Source organism: Hyla sarda, chromosome 1, assembly GCF_029499605.1.
Source record: "Hyla sarda isolate aHylSar1 chromosome 1, aHylSar1.hap1, whole genome shotgun sequence".
NCBI lineage: Eukaryota > Metazoa > Chordata > Amphibia > Anura > Hylidae > Hyla > Hyla sarda.
Genome location: NC_079189.1, coordinates 372656001 through 372674277, shown reverse-complemented (window position 1 = coordinate 372674277; position 18277 = coordinate 372656001). Strand labels below are relative to the sequence as shown.

The following is an 18277-nucleotide window of genomic DNA, read 5'->3' as shown; positions in this document are numbered from 1 at the left end:
GGCATCAGGGGTACCAGGGGGTCTGGGGGAGCAGTGGAGTAGGCAGGGCAAGTGGGCTCGGTAGAGCCAGGCATTTTGGTACTACAGTGCTGACAGACAAAATAAGTCACTGACGTTCCAAGTTTCTGTTTAGAGGGAGGAACAGCTCTGGGTACGGACATTATGAGAAAAAAGACAGGAACTTTCTCACCCTAGTCTGTGTCCCCTGGCAGCTGCAGTGAGGAGAACGGCTCCGTGCAGCTAGTGTGAGAAACAGGCCAGCCAATAGTAGAGGGGGGCGTGTCTGCAGCAGAGGCACTAACTAATTGGCCCCCTTCTGACTGAAAATCGCGCCGCTGATTGGAGGCTAATGCGCGCCTCAGAAGAGCTCCGACAGCCCTGTGGGCGGAGCTAAAAACAGGCGGAGAAGGAGCTGTAATGGCGCCCGCTCATTGTCCCGAGCGCACATGTCAGTTGCATATGCGCTCAGGGGAACAGAGCAGGCGGCCAATACGCCGGCAGAGACTGCCGGAGAAAGCGAAAGTAAGCCGGCACTGAGAGCGCCTGGCCCGTACCAGCGCCGTGGCTGTCAGCCGCATATAAGGCGCTGCCGGAGAAGCGAAAGTAAGCCGGCGCAGAGAGCGCCCGGCCAGTACCAGCGCCGCGGCTGTCAGCCGCATTTAAGGCATTGCTCACAGTAACACACACACAGTGATAAACATAAAGTACATGCCCCTTCAGATGCCACTGCTCCCCCCGAATAAAAGTCAGAATAAAAGTCCATCCCCAGTAAGCCAGCCTCATAACCTGAAAAGGTGGGCCAAAAACCGGGGGTCTCCAGAGGTTGCCAGTCCGCACCTGAGGAAAAAAAGGGGGGAAGTACATACCTCAGTCAGAAGAACTTACCTAATGGAGTCTTCAGTGAAGTCTTTAGTCAGCATTAGTTACCTGCATCACGCCTGGCTGCTATGCGCGAGCGAGGCGAGCAGGGAAATAGGGGGACCCGGACCCATGAGGTACTAACCCAGGAGCTGACCGTTGGGAAGGGGGGGTGAATAGCGCATATACGCAATGTCTGTACGCCCTTACTCGCAATGGGGAAACAGGGAACCGGAGTCCCTGAGTCCCCACCTGAAAACAGAAAAGAAAAAGAAATAAAAAACTAACACGTCCCTATACTAGGAAAACAAAAAATCGGAAGACCTGGTCTGGAGAATTCCAGACCATGTCCACCTCCTTTAGACACTAAGCTTAAACTGATTAGCTCAGGGTCTGAAGGCGGGTATATCCTGCTGGGAGGAGCCAACTTTTTTTATTACCATAGTGTCACACCTACTAGAGACAACAGCATACACCCACAGTCTGTGTCCCTCAATGGAGCCGATAGAGAAATGGCTGTTTGTAGAAGAGAGAATGTTTTTTTAATTCTATACAACTAAGGCTGGGTTCACACTACAATTTAACTATATGGGAACCGCATACGGCTGGGGAGAGCGAAAACCGGGCGCTCCCGTATCCCAGCCGGACCTGGCCCATATCTAAATGATTTCAATGAGCCGACCGGAGTCCGACGGTGACTCCGGTTGGCTCATTTTTGCCTTGTATCTGGTTTTCTGACCCGACCTAAAACCGTGGTATGCCGCGGTTTTAGGTCCGGTCACAAAAACAGATACGGGGCCAAAATGAGCCGAACGGAGTCACAGTCTGACTCTGGTCGGCTAATTGAAATGAATTAGATACGATACGGTTCCTGTATAGTTAAATCGTAATGTGAACCCAGCCTAACTGAAAAAATGTGTGGCTATTATAATGGAAGAGTCAATTATATGCCATTTCCAATGGTCCTCAGAACCCATGTGCTGTTTCTTCAATACAGATACATAAAAGGCAAGGAAGTTATTGCTTCTTGTGTGAACTACTGGAACCTGTATTGGGGCTGCTTCTCACACAAGGAGTAGTAGCAGCCCAGTTTGAACAGTATGGGGGTGGGAATACACTTTTGCTATCCCAGAAAATAAGACTATTAGAAATGATGTTGAATACAGATCTGAGGATATGTACCTCTAGGTCAAGCTGGCAGTATAGGTTTATGAGGGTGCTCCAGTTCATAACATTCCCTTTGAAAGAGGACTTTGCTAAAAGGATTGGCAGTGTTCTGTGGCCAACACCAGCTTCTAGGGTTATGATAATTGAGTCTATGCTCAAGTCTAATTTTTCTCCTGTTAAGACCATCTGGTTAATTTCACTGTTTCTGCTTTCCTTCTCATTTTCTTCTTCAAGAAACCACAATTTCAAATCCTTTAAATCTTTCTTTTTCCATAGATCCGGCGGAACTGGACTTGTGACCTCACTTATTGCTTCATTTCTGGAAGTAGACAGTGCAGATGTGATTGTGATCACTGTGTTAATAATAACTGGAGAGACCTGTGAAAAACAGAGAAAAACAGCATTGCACACAAATCCTGGAATCTGGACAACTACAAAATGACATGTTATATATGAAATCCATCAGTAGTAAATCACCAGAAGTAAAATGTATTACAAGAGGGTCATTAGTGATGTGCGTGGTATTTATCCCTGAGGACGTCACTACATGACGGAGCGCATGGGGCTCCTTCCCTCCATTTTGGGTCTTATTTTGTGCACCTTATAATGTGTACTGTGTGGTACTGTGACCATTTAGCACTGTGTATTATCCTAATCACTCAGCACTGTAGTGTTTGAGAAACAGATTTTTTTTTTCATCCATATTTATCAGCTGAATGTGTAAAATCATTGAATGTATTTATTATTAGTAGTTACTGAGTATTAGTCTTTCATTTGCTTGAATGAGCCATAGCCCTATGTTTTTTTGCTGCATCTGGGAGGGTTTGATATAGCTTATAGCTATGTTGAAGTGTTGGTGTGTGTTTTTAATTGCGCTTTTTTGCTTTATATATGTACAATAAAATATGTATACATATTTTTAAGTATATTGGTGGTTGTGCATTTTTCTCTTTGCAGTCTTCTTTTCTTTTGAAATTTTTGTCAATACTGTCATTTGTGTACAACATTTTGTACAGAGGGCACTTAGCATGTTCTGACTGACTAAAAGGGGTACTCCGGTGCTTAGACATCTTATCCCCTATCCAAAGGATAGGGGATAAGATGCCTGATTGCGGGTGGTACCACCGCTGGGGACTCCCGTGATCTTGCATGCTGCACCCCGTTAAAATCAGCGTGTTCGCTCCAGGTCTGATTACTGTCCCCGTGTGATGTCACGCTGCGCCCCCTCAATGCAAGCTTATAGGCTTGCATTGAGGGGGCGGAGCGTGGCGTCACACAGGGGCGGAGCCGTGACGTCACAATGCTCCGGCCCCATGATCGACAGTAATCAGAGCCAGAGCAAACACACTCCGAGGTCTGATATTAACGGGGTGCGGCGTGCAAGACCACGGGGGTCCCCAGCGGTGGGACCCCCGCGATCAGGCATCTTATCCCCTATCCTTTGGATAGGGGATAAGATGTCTAAGCGACGGAGTACCCCTTTAAGTCTGCTCCAGTGCACTGGTAAATGTGCTTCAATGAGGCAGCACATATTTAAGTATGATCATTATATTTTTGTGCAATTTCTACTATAAATATTTGATACCTTTTCTCTGCTTTGGCTGATACTGGGGGTGGTGTTAGGGTTAGGTTCCATGCAGGAGATCTTTTTATGTAGTTCAGAAGAATATGTCTGTACAAGATCCCATCATGACAGTCCCTTTCATGTCCTATCAGGGCATATACGTATCACAGAGGTGCTCTAGTGATCAGAACCCCTGTCTACACACCAGAGCAAAAAGTCCCTGAAAAGCAGTGGCACCCCCTCTGGTGGACCTAAGTAATACATGTATTATATGGAGAATCATTCATTTAAATGGATGCCATGTAATATTACAGTGATCGCTGCAGAGAAAATGAGAAGCCAGTGATATCATCCAAGAAAACAGTTGTCAGCAAGGGGAATTTGGTTATGTTCATACATCGGAGTGTCCACACGGAAAATCTCTGTGCGGACATTCCAAAGACTGCGGGTGCCGGCATAAATTGCTGGCACTAAGACTGCGCCAGCTAATAGACGGCTATGCATCCTGTGCACAGGTTCATTCTTTCTGCAGACACAGAAATCGTAATTTTCGTGCCAAAAACATCTTGTGCTAAAATTTTGCTGTGTGCACAGCGCAGCAGAATCCCACTGAATACAATGGGACTCAGCTGCTGTGGAATCTCTGTGCAGAATTCCGCACAGAAATTCCGAGGTGTGAACATAGCCTCAGGATACAGACCTGTTGCAAGCAACACCTTAATCAAGTTATTAAGTTAAGTATTTTTAAAATTATATTACATTTTTGTTAACCAGCCACACTGAAGTAAATTTGTAATGTTGTAACCTAAAATATACAACAGAAAATGGTTTACCTTTAACATGAGGGATTTTATTGAGAGTTCTATATTCTGTGGACCACCATTAGACTGTACACTTTGGAAAAACACATCACATGGCTGTAAAATCTATAAAAATAAACATAAAGTTTCAGAATTATGTTGGAAGTCCTGTAAAACAAAATTCAGTTCTGTACCATCAAATACAATAAAAAGACATAAATAAATGTATATTAATGCCTTTACCCACATAACTTTGTAACCAAGGACTTTTATTGTAAATATGTTACAATTTAACACCTGTCCAGCTCAAAGATAACACATGCCAATGGTCACTACATTAATGTCACAAGGTAGAAACTCCTATATTCAAGTTTGTCCCAGGTAATTAATGAAGACAAAGAGCAATATAAGCAGTAAGAATGGAAAGATGCAATTCCAAATGCTTTGTGGAATTTAAAAAAAAGACTGCTTTACTGAATCACCTGTTGCATACAACAATTATGTCCTAATACTCATTTAATTATTCTGAAACTGATCAATATATATTTCATAGCAAACTAATTAGGTCACTTGGAGAAGAATATTATATGCTAATGGTCTGTTGCCCATATAAATCATGACAATTCCAACATAAAGCATTAATGTCTGGGGACAGAGCCCATTATAACCCTAAGGACGGGAGCATTTTTTGCGCATCTGACCACTGTCACTTTAAGCATTAATAACTCTGGAATGCTTTTACTTTTCTTTCTGATTCCGAGATTGTTTTTTCGTGACATATTCTACTTTATGTTAGTGGTAAAGTTTTTGTTGATACTTGCATCATTTCTTGGTGAAAAATTTCAAAATTTGATGAAAAAATTGACAATTTAGCATTTTTCTAACTTTGAAGCTCTCTGCTTGTAAGGAAAAAAGACATTCCAAATAAATTATATATTGATTCACATATACAATGGGGGATATTTATCAAAGTTGTCTATGTCCCGCATCAATATAGACCAAACTACAGAGGGTAAAGCTGGTCTATTGTGCGCCTAATTTATCAAAAGGCGCACGGCTCTTGATAAATTCTGTGCACAGACTTCGGGATCTATGCTTTAGACTGTATTTAAACCTACTCCAACATGGTCTGACATTTTGGCGTACATTCAGCCGATGCGACTTGTCGCTGAAAAGTCGCTTTTGATAAATTCAGCACCAATGCATTTTCCAATGCATTTCTGTCTAAAATAGACTAGAATGCATCATGTTCTAAAAATCCTCTAGAGCAATAGTCGCAAAAAAGTCACACATATTTAGACTGCGACTTTCTGTGCGACAACTTAAGCCAGGAAAAAACAGTCTAAATCCTTTGATAAATGTCCACCAATATGTCTACTTTATGTTTGCATCATAAAGTTAACATGTTTTTACTTTTGGAAGACATCAGAGGGCTTCAAAGTTCAGCAGCAATTTTCTAATTTTTCCCAAAATTTTCAAAATCTGAATTTTTCAGGGACCAGTTCACTTTTGAAGTGGATTTGAAGGGCCTTCATATTAGAAATACCCCATAAATGACCCCATTTTAAAAACTGCACCCCTCAAAGTATTCAAAATGACATTCAGAAAGTTTGTTAACCCTTTAGGAGATTCACAGGAATAACAGCCCACTGTTACAAAGATTTGTCAAACACCAGTGGGGTGTAAATGCTCACTGCACCCCTTGTTACGTTCCTTGAGGAAGTAGTTTCCCAAATAGTGTGCCATGTGGGGTGTTTTTTGCTGTTCTGGCACCATAGGGGCTACCTAAATGTGACATAACCCCCAAAAACCATTTCACCTAAATTTGCTTTCCAAAAGCCCAATGGCGATCCTTCCCTTCTGAGCAATGTAGTGCACCCGCAGATCACTTTACATCCACATACGAGGCATTTCCTTACTCGAGAGAAATGGGGTTTCAAATTTTGGGCACATTTTCACCTATCACTCCTTTTGATAATGAAAAATGTGGGATACCATCAGCATTTTTAGTAAAATAATTACAATTTTTCATTTTCCCGTCCAACTTCAACGCAAAGTCATCAAACACCTGTGGGGTGTTAAGGCTCACTGTACAACTTGCTATGTTCCTTGAGGGGTCTATTTTAACAAATAGGATACCATGTGGGGTGTTTTTCGCTGTTCTGGCACCATAGGGGCTTCCTAAATGAGACATGCCCAGCAAAAACCATTTCAGCAAAATTCGCTTTCCAAAAGCACACTGTCGCTCCTTCTCTTCCGAGCCCTCCTTAAGGTATTTCCTTAATCAAGAGAAATTGGGTTACACATTTTGGAGGACTTTTTCTCCTTTTACCCCTTGTAAAATAAAAAGTATGGGTCTACAAGAACACATTAGTGTAAAAAATGAAGATTTTGAATTTTCGCCTCCAATTTGCAGCTATTCCTATGAAACACTTAAAGGATTAACAAGCTTTCTGAATGTTATTTTGAATACGTTGAGGGGTACAGTTTTCATAACAGGGTCCATTATGGGGTATTTCTAACATAAAGACCCTCAATTTGACTTCAAAACTGAACTGGTCCCAGAAAAATTCAGATTTTGAAATTTACTTGAAAAATTGGAAAATTGCTGTTGAGCTTTGAAGCCCTCTAATGTCTTCAAAATGTAAAAAAATGTCAACTTTATGATGCAAACATAAAGTAGACATATTGTATATGTGAATCAATATATAATTTATTTGGTATGTCTATTTTCCTCATAAGCAGAGAGATTCAAAGTTATAAAAATTCAAAATTTTTTAATTTTTCATGAAATTTGGGGACTTTTCACAAAGAAATTATGCAAGTATCGACGAAAATTTACCACTTACATAAAGTAGAATATGTCACAAAAAAACAATCTCTGAATCAAATTCATAAATACAAGCATCCCAGAGTTACTAATGTTTAAAGTGACACTGGTCAGAATTGCAAAAAATGCTCTGGTCCTTCGTGTCAAAATGGGCTCGGTCCCCAAGGGGTTAATTATAGTTAAAACCATCCCCAAACTCTATCCATTTTGTGTAAATATGTTATTAAAAATGCTTCTATCAGCAGCTATCCCAGGATAATGGTAATATTACGTCAACTGCTGTTTCATATCAAAACCTACACTATGCCTACTCCATTAAGCGTCAAGGTTTTCACTAATGCTTAGTCTTGCTATCCCTGGCGTATTAAGCCAGATGTCTCTAAAATGGCAGAGAAGGAGCTTGTAATTACCCTTCTCCCCTGACATTAACTGAAGTGGACAAAGTTAAGCTATTGAAAAGAAACAGCAGGTGGTGATATACTAACATTCTTAAAATATCTGGTGATAGGTGCACTTTATAAATAAGTTTAAATGCAGAAAAAAAATAAACAACTGAAATTGAGTCTAGATTTAACCACTAACAATATTCTTTCTGACCAAGACCTTAGAGGCCTGCCCCCATGTAATACAGTGTATTTAAATGTGTTTTATAGCCAAAGTTTTATTACAAGGAGTAAAACATAGCCTCATGAAATATCAACAACTCCCAACTCTTCATTTCGATTAAACTGAACAATTTCTGCCACTAATACTGCTATCCATGCTCTTTTACCATCATTTGAGTGCATCAGGGCCTAAGAGCTACAAAATAGCTAAAAATTACGCCTGTGGCGTTTATACAAATGTGAGAAAAAAAACCTGTGCAAATTGGCATTCCAAATCTGACTACGTATAATGAATTATACAATCATCTTACTGTGGTGATCTTGCCATCTCTTTTGTCCGGCAGAAAAGGACAGGCCTTCACGTGCAAGTCTTTGACTGCTGCAGTCATGTGCTGCTGCTCCGGACTGTTTTTGATGGAGAGCTCACACTGTGTTGTAAGAACAAGTGCTGGGGCATCTGCCCTTGATAAATCAGCCACAAACACAAACTCTGGGTTCTTAACCACTACATTCATTTCCATTTTAGATACCGGTTGTGCAGGAGCTAGAGAAACAATACAGATTTAGTTACACTTTTTTACTTATTATAAATTGCATGTAGATATTAAAAAATGTATCACTCTACCTGCTTCTTTACTTGTAACTGATGCCTGTTTGCTGCTCCGAAGTGCAGCAGAACTTTGTTCATTGGCTTTAATAAAAATGTCGGCCACAGTACACAAAAACTCTACACTAGTACACATATAGATGTCACGCACAGTTACATCCAGTAGAGTGCCTTCCCTGCCTTGCTTATAGCAGACATCTACCATGACATTCTTTTCTGATCCACGCTTCATCTCCAGCATTCTGAAAACAAAGGTATATTTCAGAGCAGGTTGGGATTACAATATTCAAAAGGTTACAGCTGCATACTGCGTGACACCCAGTTTTCCCAGTTTCCTGAAGACCTCCAATATGGCTGCTTTACCAGACAGATATTCACTTAAAGGGGTACTCCTGTGGAAAACTATTTTTTTCAACTGGTGCCAGAAAGTTAAACAGATTTGCAAATTAAAAAATAATGTGGATTGTGTGCAGCTCACAAAAAATAGGGGGCGAGGTTAACCGAGATGCTTTTTCACCCCAAAAAATAAAAAAAGGAAAAATATAAGTGTATAAAAAAGACTGTCCTCAGTCTCCCACCTGTTCAAATAGGTATGTGATGTGAACATTTATTATAAATATAACCAATCCACAAACCGCAGGGCCCTACGGATGTGTAATGGAATTACAGTAAAAAGGAGATTTTTGTTTACTTACCGTAAACTCTCTTTCTCGAAGGATCCATTGGGGGACACAGACCGTGGGTGTATGCTGCTGTCTCTAGGAGGTGTGACACTATGGTAATAAAAAAAAGTCCTCCCAGCAGGATATACCCGCCTTCAGGCCCTGAGGTAATCAGTTTAAGTTCCAGAGCAATAGGAGAGGACCAACAGGTCAAAGAAAACTCAAACTGTCCAAGAATCAGAAGAGAAAAACATAACTGAACACACCCTCGGACAGAGAACCAAAGGAAACCCCAAAAAAAGGGCGGGAGCTGTGTCCCCCAATGGATCCTTCGAGAAAGAGACTTTATGGTAAACAAAAATCTCCTTTTCTCTATCGGCTCCATTGGAGGACACAGACCATGGGATGTACCAAGGAGCAGGACAAAAAGACGGGAGAACAATGTCCTTATTGAGATGAAAGGCCGAAACCACCTTAGGCAAAAAGGAAGGATCTGGCCGGAAAACAACCTTGTCCTGGTGGATCACCAGAAACGGAGAACAGCAGGAGAGAGCTGCCAATTCAGACACCCTCCGGATGGAGGTGATAGCAACAAGAAACGCCCCTTTCCAATAAAGGAGGCGGAGAGACCCCTCTCTAAGGGGCTCAAAGGGTTTGCCCTGGAGGGCACTCAGAACCAGACTCAAGTCCCAAGGGGGAGAGGGTGACCGATAAGGAGGAACAGCATGCACCACTCCTTGAAGGAAGGTCCGGACATGAGAATAGAAGCCAGGGGCCACTGGAAAAGAATAGCAAGGGCCGAAACCTGACCTTTAAGGGAACTGAGAGACAACCCCAGTTCCAAACCCGACTGCAAAAAGGAGAGAAGACGGGGAACCGAGAAGGTTACCGGGGTTAAATCCTGAGCTTCACACCAACGAAAATAAGACCGCCAAGTACGGTGGCAAATTCTTGCGGAGGAGGGCTTACGAGCCCTGAGCATGGTAAGAATGACTTGTGAAGAGAACCCACGGGCCCTCAAAACCGCGGTCTCAACCGCCACGCCGTGAAATGCAGCGACTGTAAATTGTGGTGGCAAAGAGGACCCTGAGAGAGCAGGTCCGGACAGAGTGGAAGGCACAGTGGAGCGTCGTCCAGGAGCCTGACTATGTCGGCGTACCATGGCCTTCGGGGCCAATCTGGAGCTACCAGAATGGCGGGGACGCCCTCTGCTTTGAGCTTCCTCAGAACCCTGGGAAGGAGCGGAATGGGAGGGAACAGATAGGGTAGGGCAAACCCCACCCAAGGAATCACTAGGGCGCCCACGGCCAGAGCCTGAGGGTCCCGGACGTGCTTTCCGCCCAGATGAGAATCTTGGTCATCTCGGCCATGACTGCCGAGCTGCGAGTTGTCGATTTATGTACGCCACGGCCGTGGCATTGTCTGACTGGACGCGGACAGGGCGGGACTGAAACCGGGACTCCCAATTAAGAAGACAAAGAAGAATCACCCGTAATACCAATATGTTTATCGGAAGAAGGGTTTCTCGGGGAGACCAGAGTCCCTGAACCGTCCAATCCCTGAACACGCCGCCCCAGCCCGACAGGCTGGCATCTGTTGTAACTACCTGCCAGTGAAGGGGAAGAAATGACCGCCCTTGGAGAAGAAGGGGGAGCGGAGCCACCAGAGCAGAGACAGACGGACCCTGCGAGGTAGAACAATCTGATGATCGAGGGACAGAGGAGACCTGTCCCATCGAGAGAGAATCGCCAGTTGAAGGGGGCGGTAATGAAACTGGGCAAAGGTTACGGCCTCCATAGTTGCCACAATCCGACCAAGGACTTTCATACAAGTGCGGATGGGGACTGACCTGGGTCCGAAGGGAGCGGACTCAGACAGAAGTGCCAGACGTTTGTCCGGCGGGAGGCAAATTCGGGTAGAGGCCGCGTCGAAGCAAAGTCCCAAGAAGGTTATAGACTGGGTAGGACAGAGGACTGACTTGTCCCGGTTGACCATCCACCCGAAGCGATCCAGAGTGTGGAGAGTGACATCCACATTCTCCAGAGTCTGGGCTCTGGTTGGATCCTTGATGAGAAGGTCGTCCAGGTAGGGTATCACCGAGACTCCCCTCGAACATAACAGGCCCATCACTTGCGCAAGGATCTTGGTAAAGACCAGAGGAGCCGAGGCCAGACCAAAGGGGAGGGCTACGAATTGAAAATGCCCCTCCGGAACCGCAAAGCGGAGGTACTGATGATGGCCTGGAAATATTGGCACATGGAGGTGATGTCCACCAATGAAAAACTCCCCTTGTTCCAGGGACGCCACCACCGAACGGAGAGATTCCATTCGGAAGTTACGGATGAGAGGATGATGGTTGAGACGCTTGAGGTCTAGGATTGGTCGCACAGAACCATCCTTCTTGGAAACCACAAAAAGATTGGAATAGAAACACCAGAACAGGAACGATAACCCCCTGGAGAAGAAGAGACTGGAGAGCCTCTCGAAATTGCTTCGTCAGAAAAGGTGACCGGGGGGCCCGGGATCGAAAAAAGCGATCCCCGGGAAGGAAGGCGAATTTGATTCGGTAACCGTTGGACACCACGTCCCTGACCCAAGGACCAGATGTCTCGAAAAAGTAAGAGACGACCTCCCACCCGAGAAAAAGCCCCGGGTGGGGGCCTCACTTCATGCAGAAGTGGGTTTGCGGTTGCCTGATTTGGGCGCAAAACGGCCGGACCGGTTGGAGTCCGACTTCCAAGACGGGCGCGCCCGGAACGAGGGAGCCTTCTTGTCCCGCGAAGGCGCCTGCCCGGACCCTTTGCTGGAGCCAAAGGTTCGAAAGGAAGAGGACTTCCTTTGGGAAGTAGGGCGAGCCTTATTTTGAGGCAACAAGGAAATCTTACCTCCCGTCGCCTCAGAGATAATCTCATCAAGGCGCTTGCCAAAAGGACGGCCACCCGTAAAAGGAAGCACAGTGAGAGACCTTTTGGAAGCAGCATCCGCATTCCAAGCTTTAAGCCACATAGAGCGGTGGAGAGCCGCTAGGTGACCCACAGCAAAGGCAGAACAACGGGCTGACTGCATGGAAGCTGCGCACAGTAAGTCCCCAGATTTAGAGCATTGGAGAGCCAGGACAGATAGATCTTCTGGGGGGGGGGGGGGGGGGGGGGAATCCCGCTAAGATATCCTGATGGAGCTTTTGGCACCACTACTACAGGACCTTGCCCATGTCGAGGCAAAGATGGGAAGAAGAGAAGAGCCAGCTGCTTCAGAGGCAAACTTCGCTAAGGATTCTACCTTCTTGTCAGTGGAATCCTTGAAGGCAGCGGCATCTGCCAGTGGCAGTGTAGTCGCCTTAGAGATCCGGGAGATTGGTTGATCCACAGAGGGAGGGGAAACCACCTTAGTGACAAAGTCCTTGTCAAATGGATAACGTTCTTGAATCGTCTTGATTTCCGGGAACCTCTTGTCTGGATATTTCCATGCAGATTCCAGAATGTCATCAAAGTCAGCGTGAGAGCTGAACCTTTGAGGTGCTGGCTTAGCACGATGAAAGGATACTCCTGGAGTGACATCCGAAGATCCTGGGTCCTCTAAGTGAAAGATGTCTCTTATGGCTGTCACCAATGAGTTCACCGTTTCGAATCCAAGCGGTCCTCTGAGTCAGATGCCGGCTCGGAAGCCTCGTCCGCCAGTTCACCAGGAGAATGTGAACGAGTAGAGGCAGTCCTGGAGGGGGGCGACCCTGACCGGGTACGCGGCTCTGGCGTGGCAGAGCGGCAACTCCGAGAACGTCCTCCGGAGGAGCGACGTTTGTGCCCAGATGACGGGGTGGGGGGGGCGGGACCCACGAGGGGAATGCCCACATCTATCTGAAGACCCAATGGAAGAGTCAGACGAGGCACCCCTAGTACGCTTGTGAGAGCGTGAAGTATGTGGAGACGAGGAGCGGGCCCTCTCAGAGGCCCTGCGCAAGAAAGACCCCCACAAGGCGGACACCACTTCCCGGGGGGCCTCAGGCACCGAACGAGAGACTTGGGTCAAGTTAGCTATATACTGGGTCAGGGAAGAAACCCAGGCTGGTGTAGCGGCTGAATCCACCGGAACCGAAAGGGCATCAGGGGGTACCAGGGGGTCTGGGAGAGCAGTGGAGCAGGCAGGGCAAGTGGGCTCAGCAGAGCCAGGCATCATGGTATTACAGTGCTTACAGGCAAAATAAGACACTGACGTTCCAGGATTCTGTTTAGAGGGAGGAACAGCTCTGGGTACTGACATAATGAGAAAAAAAAGACAGGGACTTCTCATCCTAGTCTGTGACGCCAGGCAGCTGCAGTGAGGAGAACTCAGCTCCGTGCAGCTAGAGTGCCAGCCAATAGGGAGAGAGGGGCGTGCCTGAAGCAGAGGCACTAACTAATTGGCCCCTCCTAACTGAAATTCGCGCCCACGGCGCTGATTGGAGGCTATATCGCGCCTCTGAAGAGCTCCGACCGCCCTGTGGGCGGAGATATGGACTGCCGAGAAGAAGCTGTAATGGCGCCCGCTCCTTGTCCCGAGCGCACATGTCAGCCGCATATGCGCTTGGGGAATAGAGTGGGCAAGCCTGTACGCCAGCAGAGACTGCCGGAGAAAATGAAAGTAAGCCGGCGCTAAGAGCGCCCGGCCCGTACCAACGCCGAGGCTGTCAGACGCATATAAGGCGCTGCAAGAGAAGTGAAAATGAGCCGGTGCTGAAAGCATCCGGCCTGAACCAGCGCCGCGGCTGTCAGCCGCATATAAGGCGCTGTCAGGAAAGTGAGAGTAAGCCGGCGCTGAGAGAGCCCGGCCCGTACCAGCGCCGCGGCTGACAGCCGCATATAAGGCGCTGCAGACATAGTCGCAAGAAACACACACACATACAGTGAAGTGCCCAATAAATTACATGCCCCCTGAAATGCCACTGCTCCACATGCCCCCTGAAATGCCACTGCTCCCCAGAATAAAAGTCCAGCCCCTGTATAAGCCAGCCCCATAACCTGAAAGGTGGGCCAAAAACAGGGGGTCTCCAGAGGTTGCAAGTCCGTACCTAAGGAGAAAAGGGAGGAAAGTACTTACTTCAGGCAGAAAAACTTACCTAATGGAGTCTTCAGTGAAGTCTTCAGTCAGCTTTAGTTACCTGCATCATGCCTGGCTGCTATGCGCGAGCAAGGCGAGCAGGGAAATAGGGGGACCCGGAAGCATGAGGTACCAACCCAGACGCTGACCATTGGCGAGGGGGGGTGAACAGCGCATATACGCAATGTCTGTGCCACCTTACTCGCAATGGGGAAACAGGGAACCGGAGTCCCTGAGTCCCCACCTGAAAAAAGAAAAGAAAAAGGAATAAGAAACTAACACGTCCCTATACTAGGAAAACAAAAAAAATCAGAAGATCTGGTCTGGAGAATTCCAGACCATGTCCACCTCCTCAGACACTAAGCTTAAACTGATTACCTCAGGGTCTGAAGGCGGGTATATACTGCTGGGAGGAGCTGACTTTTTTTTATTACCATAATGTCACACCTCCTAGAGACAGCAGCATACACCCACGGTCTGTGTCCCCCCAATGGAGCCGATAGAGAAATGATTATTTGCTCAATAATAACTTTTGCCCATATGTAATCATAGAAATATTGAATTTAAACAGTACAAATGGTAAGCGATAATCTGCTAATAACAAGGAATAATGATCTCATCTGTAAAAATAAAATATATCCTAAACATATATCCTAAAAATATCCTGTGAAGAGTATCCTAAAAGAAAAAATAGCCTGCAAAAAAGAGAATTTCCACAAATGATATAAAATCCGTCCTATAGTAAAAAACAATAATGTGGCAAATCTCTGGATATTTTGTATCCGTTCCACAAATGGCTTGTAACAGTTCCACAGGCAATTTATATCCAAGGGTAAATTTATAACAGTTTTTCAATCCTGTAAGAGGCATATAATGTTTCTCCTGTGCCGCAATAATATTATACTGTATATTTTCTGGTACAATAAGGCATATAGTCGTCTCCGCTGTTAATCCTAAAAAGGAAGAAGTTCTCGGCACGGTGTGCCACTCACCATCCTTATGATTCGGGGTCCCGATGTCTGAAGGTTCAGTCCGTACGCTGGAGGCTGCAGAGGTAATGTGCCTCGATGCAGCCGCTGCTCACAGCACGTTCCTCGGTAATCAGTGGTGTGTGATGTCACGGGTCAGCTGATTTCAGTCAGCTGACCTCTGGAGCCGGTGTGAACCGTATACAGGCAAGTAGATAGGGACTCCAAGGGTGGTTTCAATGGTGTATATGATGCAAATTATGCAGATTAGCGGAGGTTTGTACATGGAATTAGAAAGTTATACTGGGACTTGTAGTCCGTGCCGCTAGATGGAGATAAAAAGTCCCTTGTTTCTGTCACAGCTATAGCAATGAATGTTCCATCAAAAAACGTCCAAATAATGTCCAGACAATGTCCAAACAATGATTTCATACAAATCGCAGATAAAACTCAGAGTATGAACAGGGCAATTATCCCAAAAAAACTTCAGATCTCAAAAATAAATAAATAAAAACCAAACGCGTTTCGGGGTGTCAAAAGGAATAAAATATTATAAATATTAAAATACCCCTTCCTCAGTGGTGTCTAAATCAGTCTGAAGCTCTGGCCTTTATATGTAGTCCCTATGATTAACACCTGATGTATCCCTAAAAGATCTACAAATACTGGGATGGACTTCATTCTCATGGAGACATGGATAGTTCCAGTGGTTGTTAGGAGCAACGGTTTTTGTATCAACTAGTAAAATTTTCATCAATGTTGCCATAATACTAAAACTAAAAGTAATAAGTGAGTAAGAGTATAATAATAATATAAATAAATGGAAAAATAAATGAAAATATAAATAAATAAAAATGATGAAACAATGATAATAGATGTAAGAATAAAAATAAAAGACAAATAAAAATAGAAATATATTAAAAATATATTATTCTTCTATGTGACTTGGATGCTGATCTAGAGGAGGAAGCAAGACAAACATTCTATACTGTGTTCATGTATATAATCACAGGGCGTGGGGACCGGTCAGAGGATAGCCCCGGGTGTTAGCAACTAGGCCAGCCTCTGCACGGAATCCGCGCCCTATAAGAAACCGAAGAGTTCCAAATTTGAATTAAGGCCCCTTGGTTCCAAACTTTCAAATTCAAATATCTTCTGACTCTCCGCCTTGGACATTCTCACCATGTGGCAACCACCTCGCCAATCTTGTTTGATTTGTTGGATTCCAACAGTGATCCCCAAATTTGGAGCCTTTGTGTAAATCACAGGGGGATTTGGGGGTAATGTACTACCAATACTTTTATCATTTTGTGCTAAATGCCAATTTTTTTTTTAATTTGTTCTACTGTTTTATGGTCAATGTTATAAGGTAAAACTATTTTCAGTTGTTGTTCCCATATCCATGTTTCTTTAGAATGATTTTCAAAAAAGGTCTTTCTGTCCAATTTATTTACCTCCCCCAAGGATTTATCCATCACTTGTATGGGATATTGTTTTTCTATGAATTGTAAAGTTAAATTCCTAGCTTCTTCTTGGAACTGTGTTTCCAGAGTACAATTTAGTTTTAAATGCCTACATTGACCCTTGGGGAAGTTTATCAGCCACCTAGGCAGATGGCAACTGTTAAATTGTATGTAGCTGTTCTTGGCAGTTGGTTTCACAAATGTTTTGCACTGTAATTTATTGGATGTAACATAAATTTCCAAATCTAAAAACTCGATTTTTTTCTCTATTTATCGTAGGTGCAAACTTTATATTATGATTATTCACATTTAGATCTTTTATAAACTCTTCCAGATCAGACTGAGCACCCCGCCAAACTAAAAAAAGTAATCTATGTATTTTTTTCAGAGCACCAGGTTTGCGCCAAGCTTGGGACTGATGGTATCTTGTTCCCATGCTGCCATAAAGAGGTTGGCATAGCTCGGGCAAACCTGGTGCCCATGGCTGTACCTGTCTGCTGTAAATAATAATGATCTTCAAAATAAAAATAATTATGTTTTTTTGGGGGGTGGCCAACAACACCGAGCACCACCACAAGAAAATTTAAATTCAAATCAGGGACACGTAACTCACCCGTTACAAGGTCACCCACAGGGTCACCAACGGAATCATTATCAGGATTCCCCAAATCAAACACATTTTTGTTGTTGTTTAAAAATTTATACTTGGAGGTGTGTAAACTCCATATGTTAATGCACCTTGAACATTTTCCAGGCAGCATTATGGTTGCACCTGTGAGGCCATGCACCTATATCAGCCAACTTGGGTTGGGCTTGTTGCCTCTCTCCCTCCTCCCATTGTATGTGTGCTCAGTCACGCTGGAGGTAACTGGGAGCAGGCTGCATGTCGGCCTAGTGCTGCTGTAATTGCCCACTGGCCCCTGGTCTTTGCTTTTCACGCACAGGTAGGTTAGCGTTAGGTCCCGTGCCACTTGAGAAACCTTGGCGTTGGTGTGCGGGTTCTGGTGTGTCCTTCATATAAGGATACACTGGCGAATGTCTCAATTCAATTTTAACATCAGTGTTGAGGGATGGCCAATGTCATTGTATACATCTACCACAGTAGTGCACCTAAATTTCTGTATTGTAGTATTCTAATTGTTACATATCCAACCGTTTATCTGGTGTAGGATTCTATTGTGGCACTTGTAGTCCACTGCAGGCATCCTCCATTGTATGCATTTTTATGCTGGGGACTACAAGGGCAGGATCTGCTCCCCCAGTATAAATGCACAACTGCATTTGGGGTTGAGCACCTACAGCCATTTGAGACCACGTTTTTTGTTGTTGTAAACAAAGACACGACCAGGAATATCATTCAAACCAATATTATCACCGCAGCTATCAACAGAATCGCACATATCACCACTCACCCCAGAGGTACCACAGGAATCAATTTTATTCACCACGTCAGAATTATCACAATCACAATCATTGGGACAACAGACACAGACAGAACACACACACGGGATGTATACAATTCACACAGGATTACACAACAAACCTCACCAATACGCAATTCTTCACCATTTCCACAATTGAAGATCAACCCAGACCTCCAGCAAATTCATCAGATAACCTCCAAAAAAAGAGGGTACGTAGGAGACACGGACAAAAGAGACAACCACCCACCACCACAGA

At 44.7% G+C, this 18277-nt stretch overlaps 1 protein-coding gene across 2 annotated transcripts in view; it reads right to left on the bottom strand.

Moving 5' to 3' along the window:
- Positions 1-18277, bottom strand: part of VPS13A (vacuolar protein sorting 13 homolog A) — a 350725-nt gene that overhangs the window by 142468 nt on the left and 189980 nt on the right. For both annotated transcript variants that reach the window (XM_056523518.1, XM_056523526.1), the window contains exons 38-41: positions 8450-8673; positions 8136-8368; positions 4423-4515; positions 2041-2403 (exon numbers count right to left, since the gene is read on the bottom strand). In XM_056523518.1, the coding sequence (XP_056379493.1) occupies positions 2041-2403; positions 4423-4515; positions 8136-8368; positions 8450-8673 (913 nt within the window). The remainder of the gene's footprint in view (positions 1-2040; positions 2404-4422; positions 4516-8135; positions 8369-8449; positions 8674-18277) is intronic.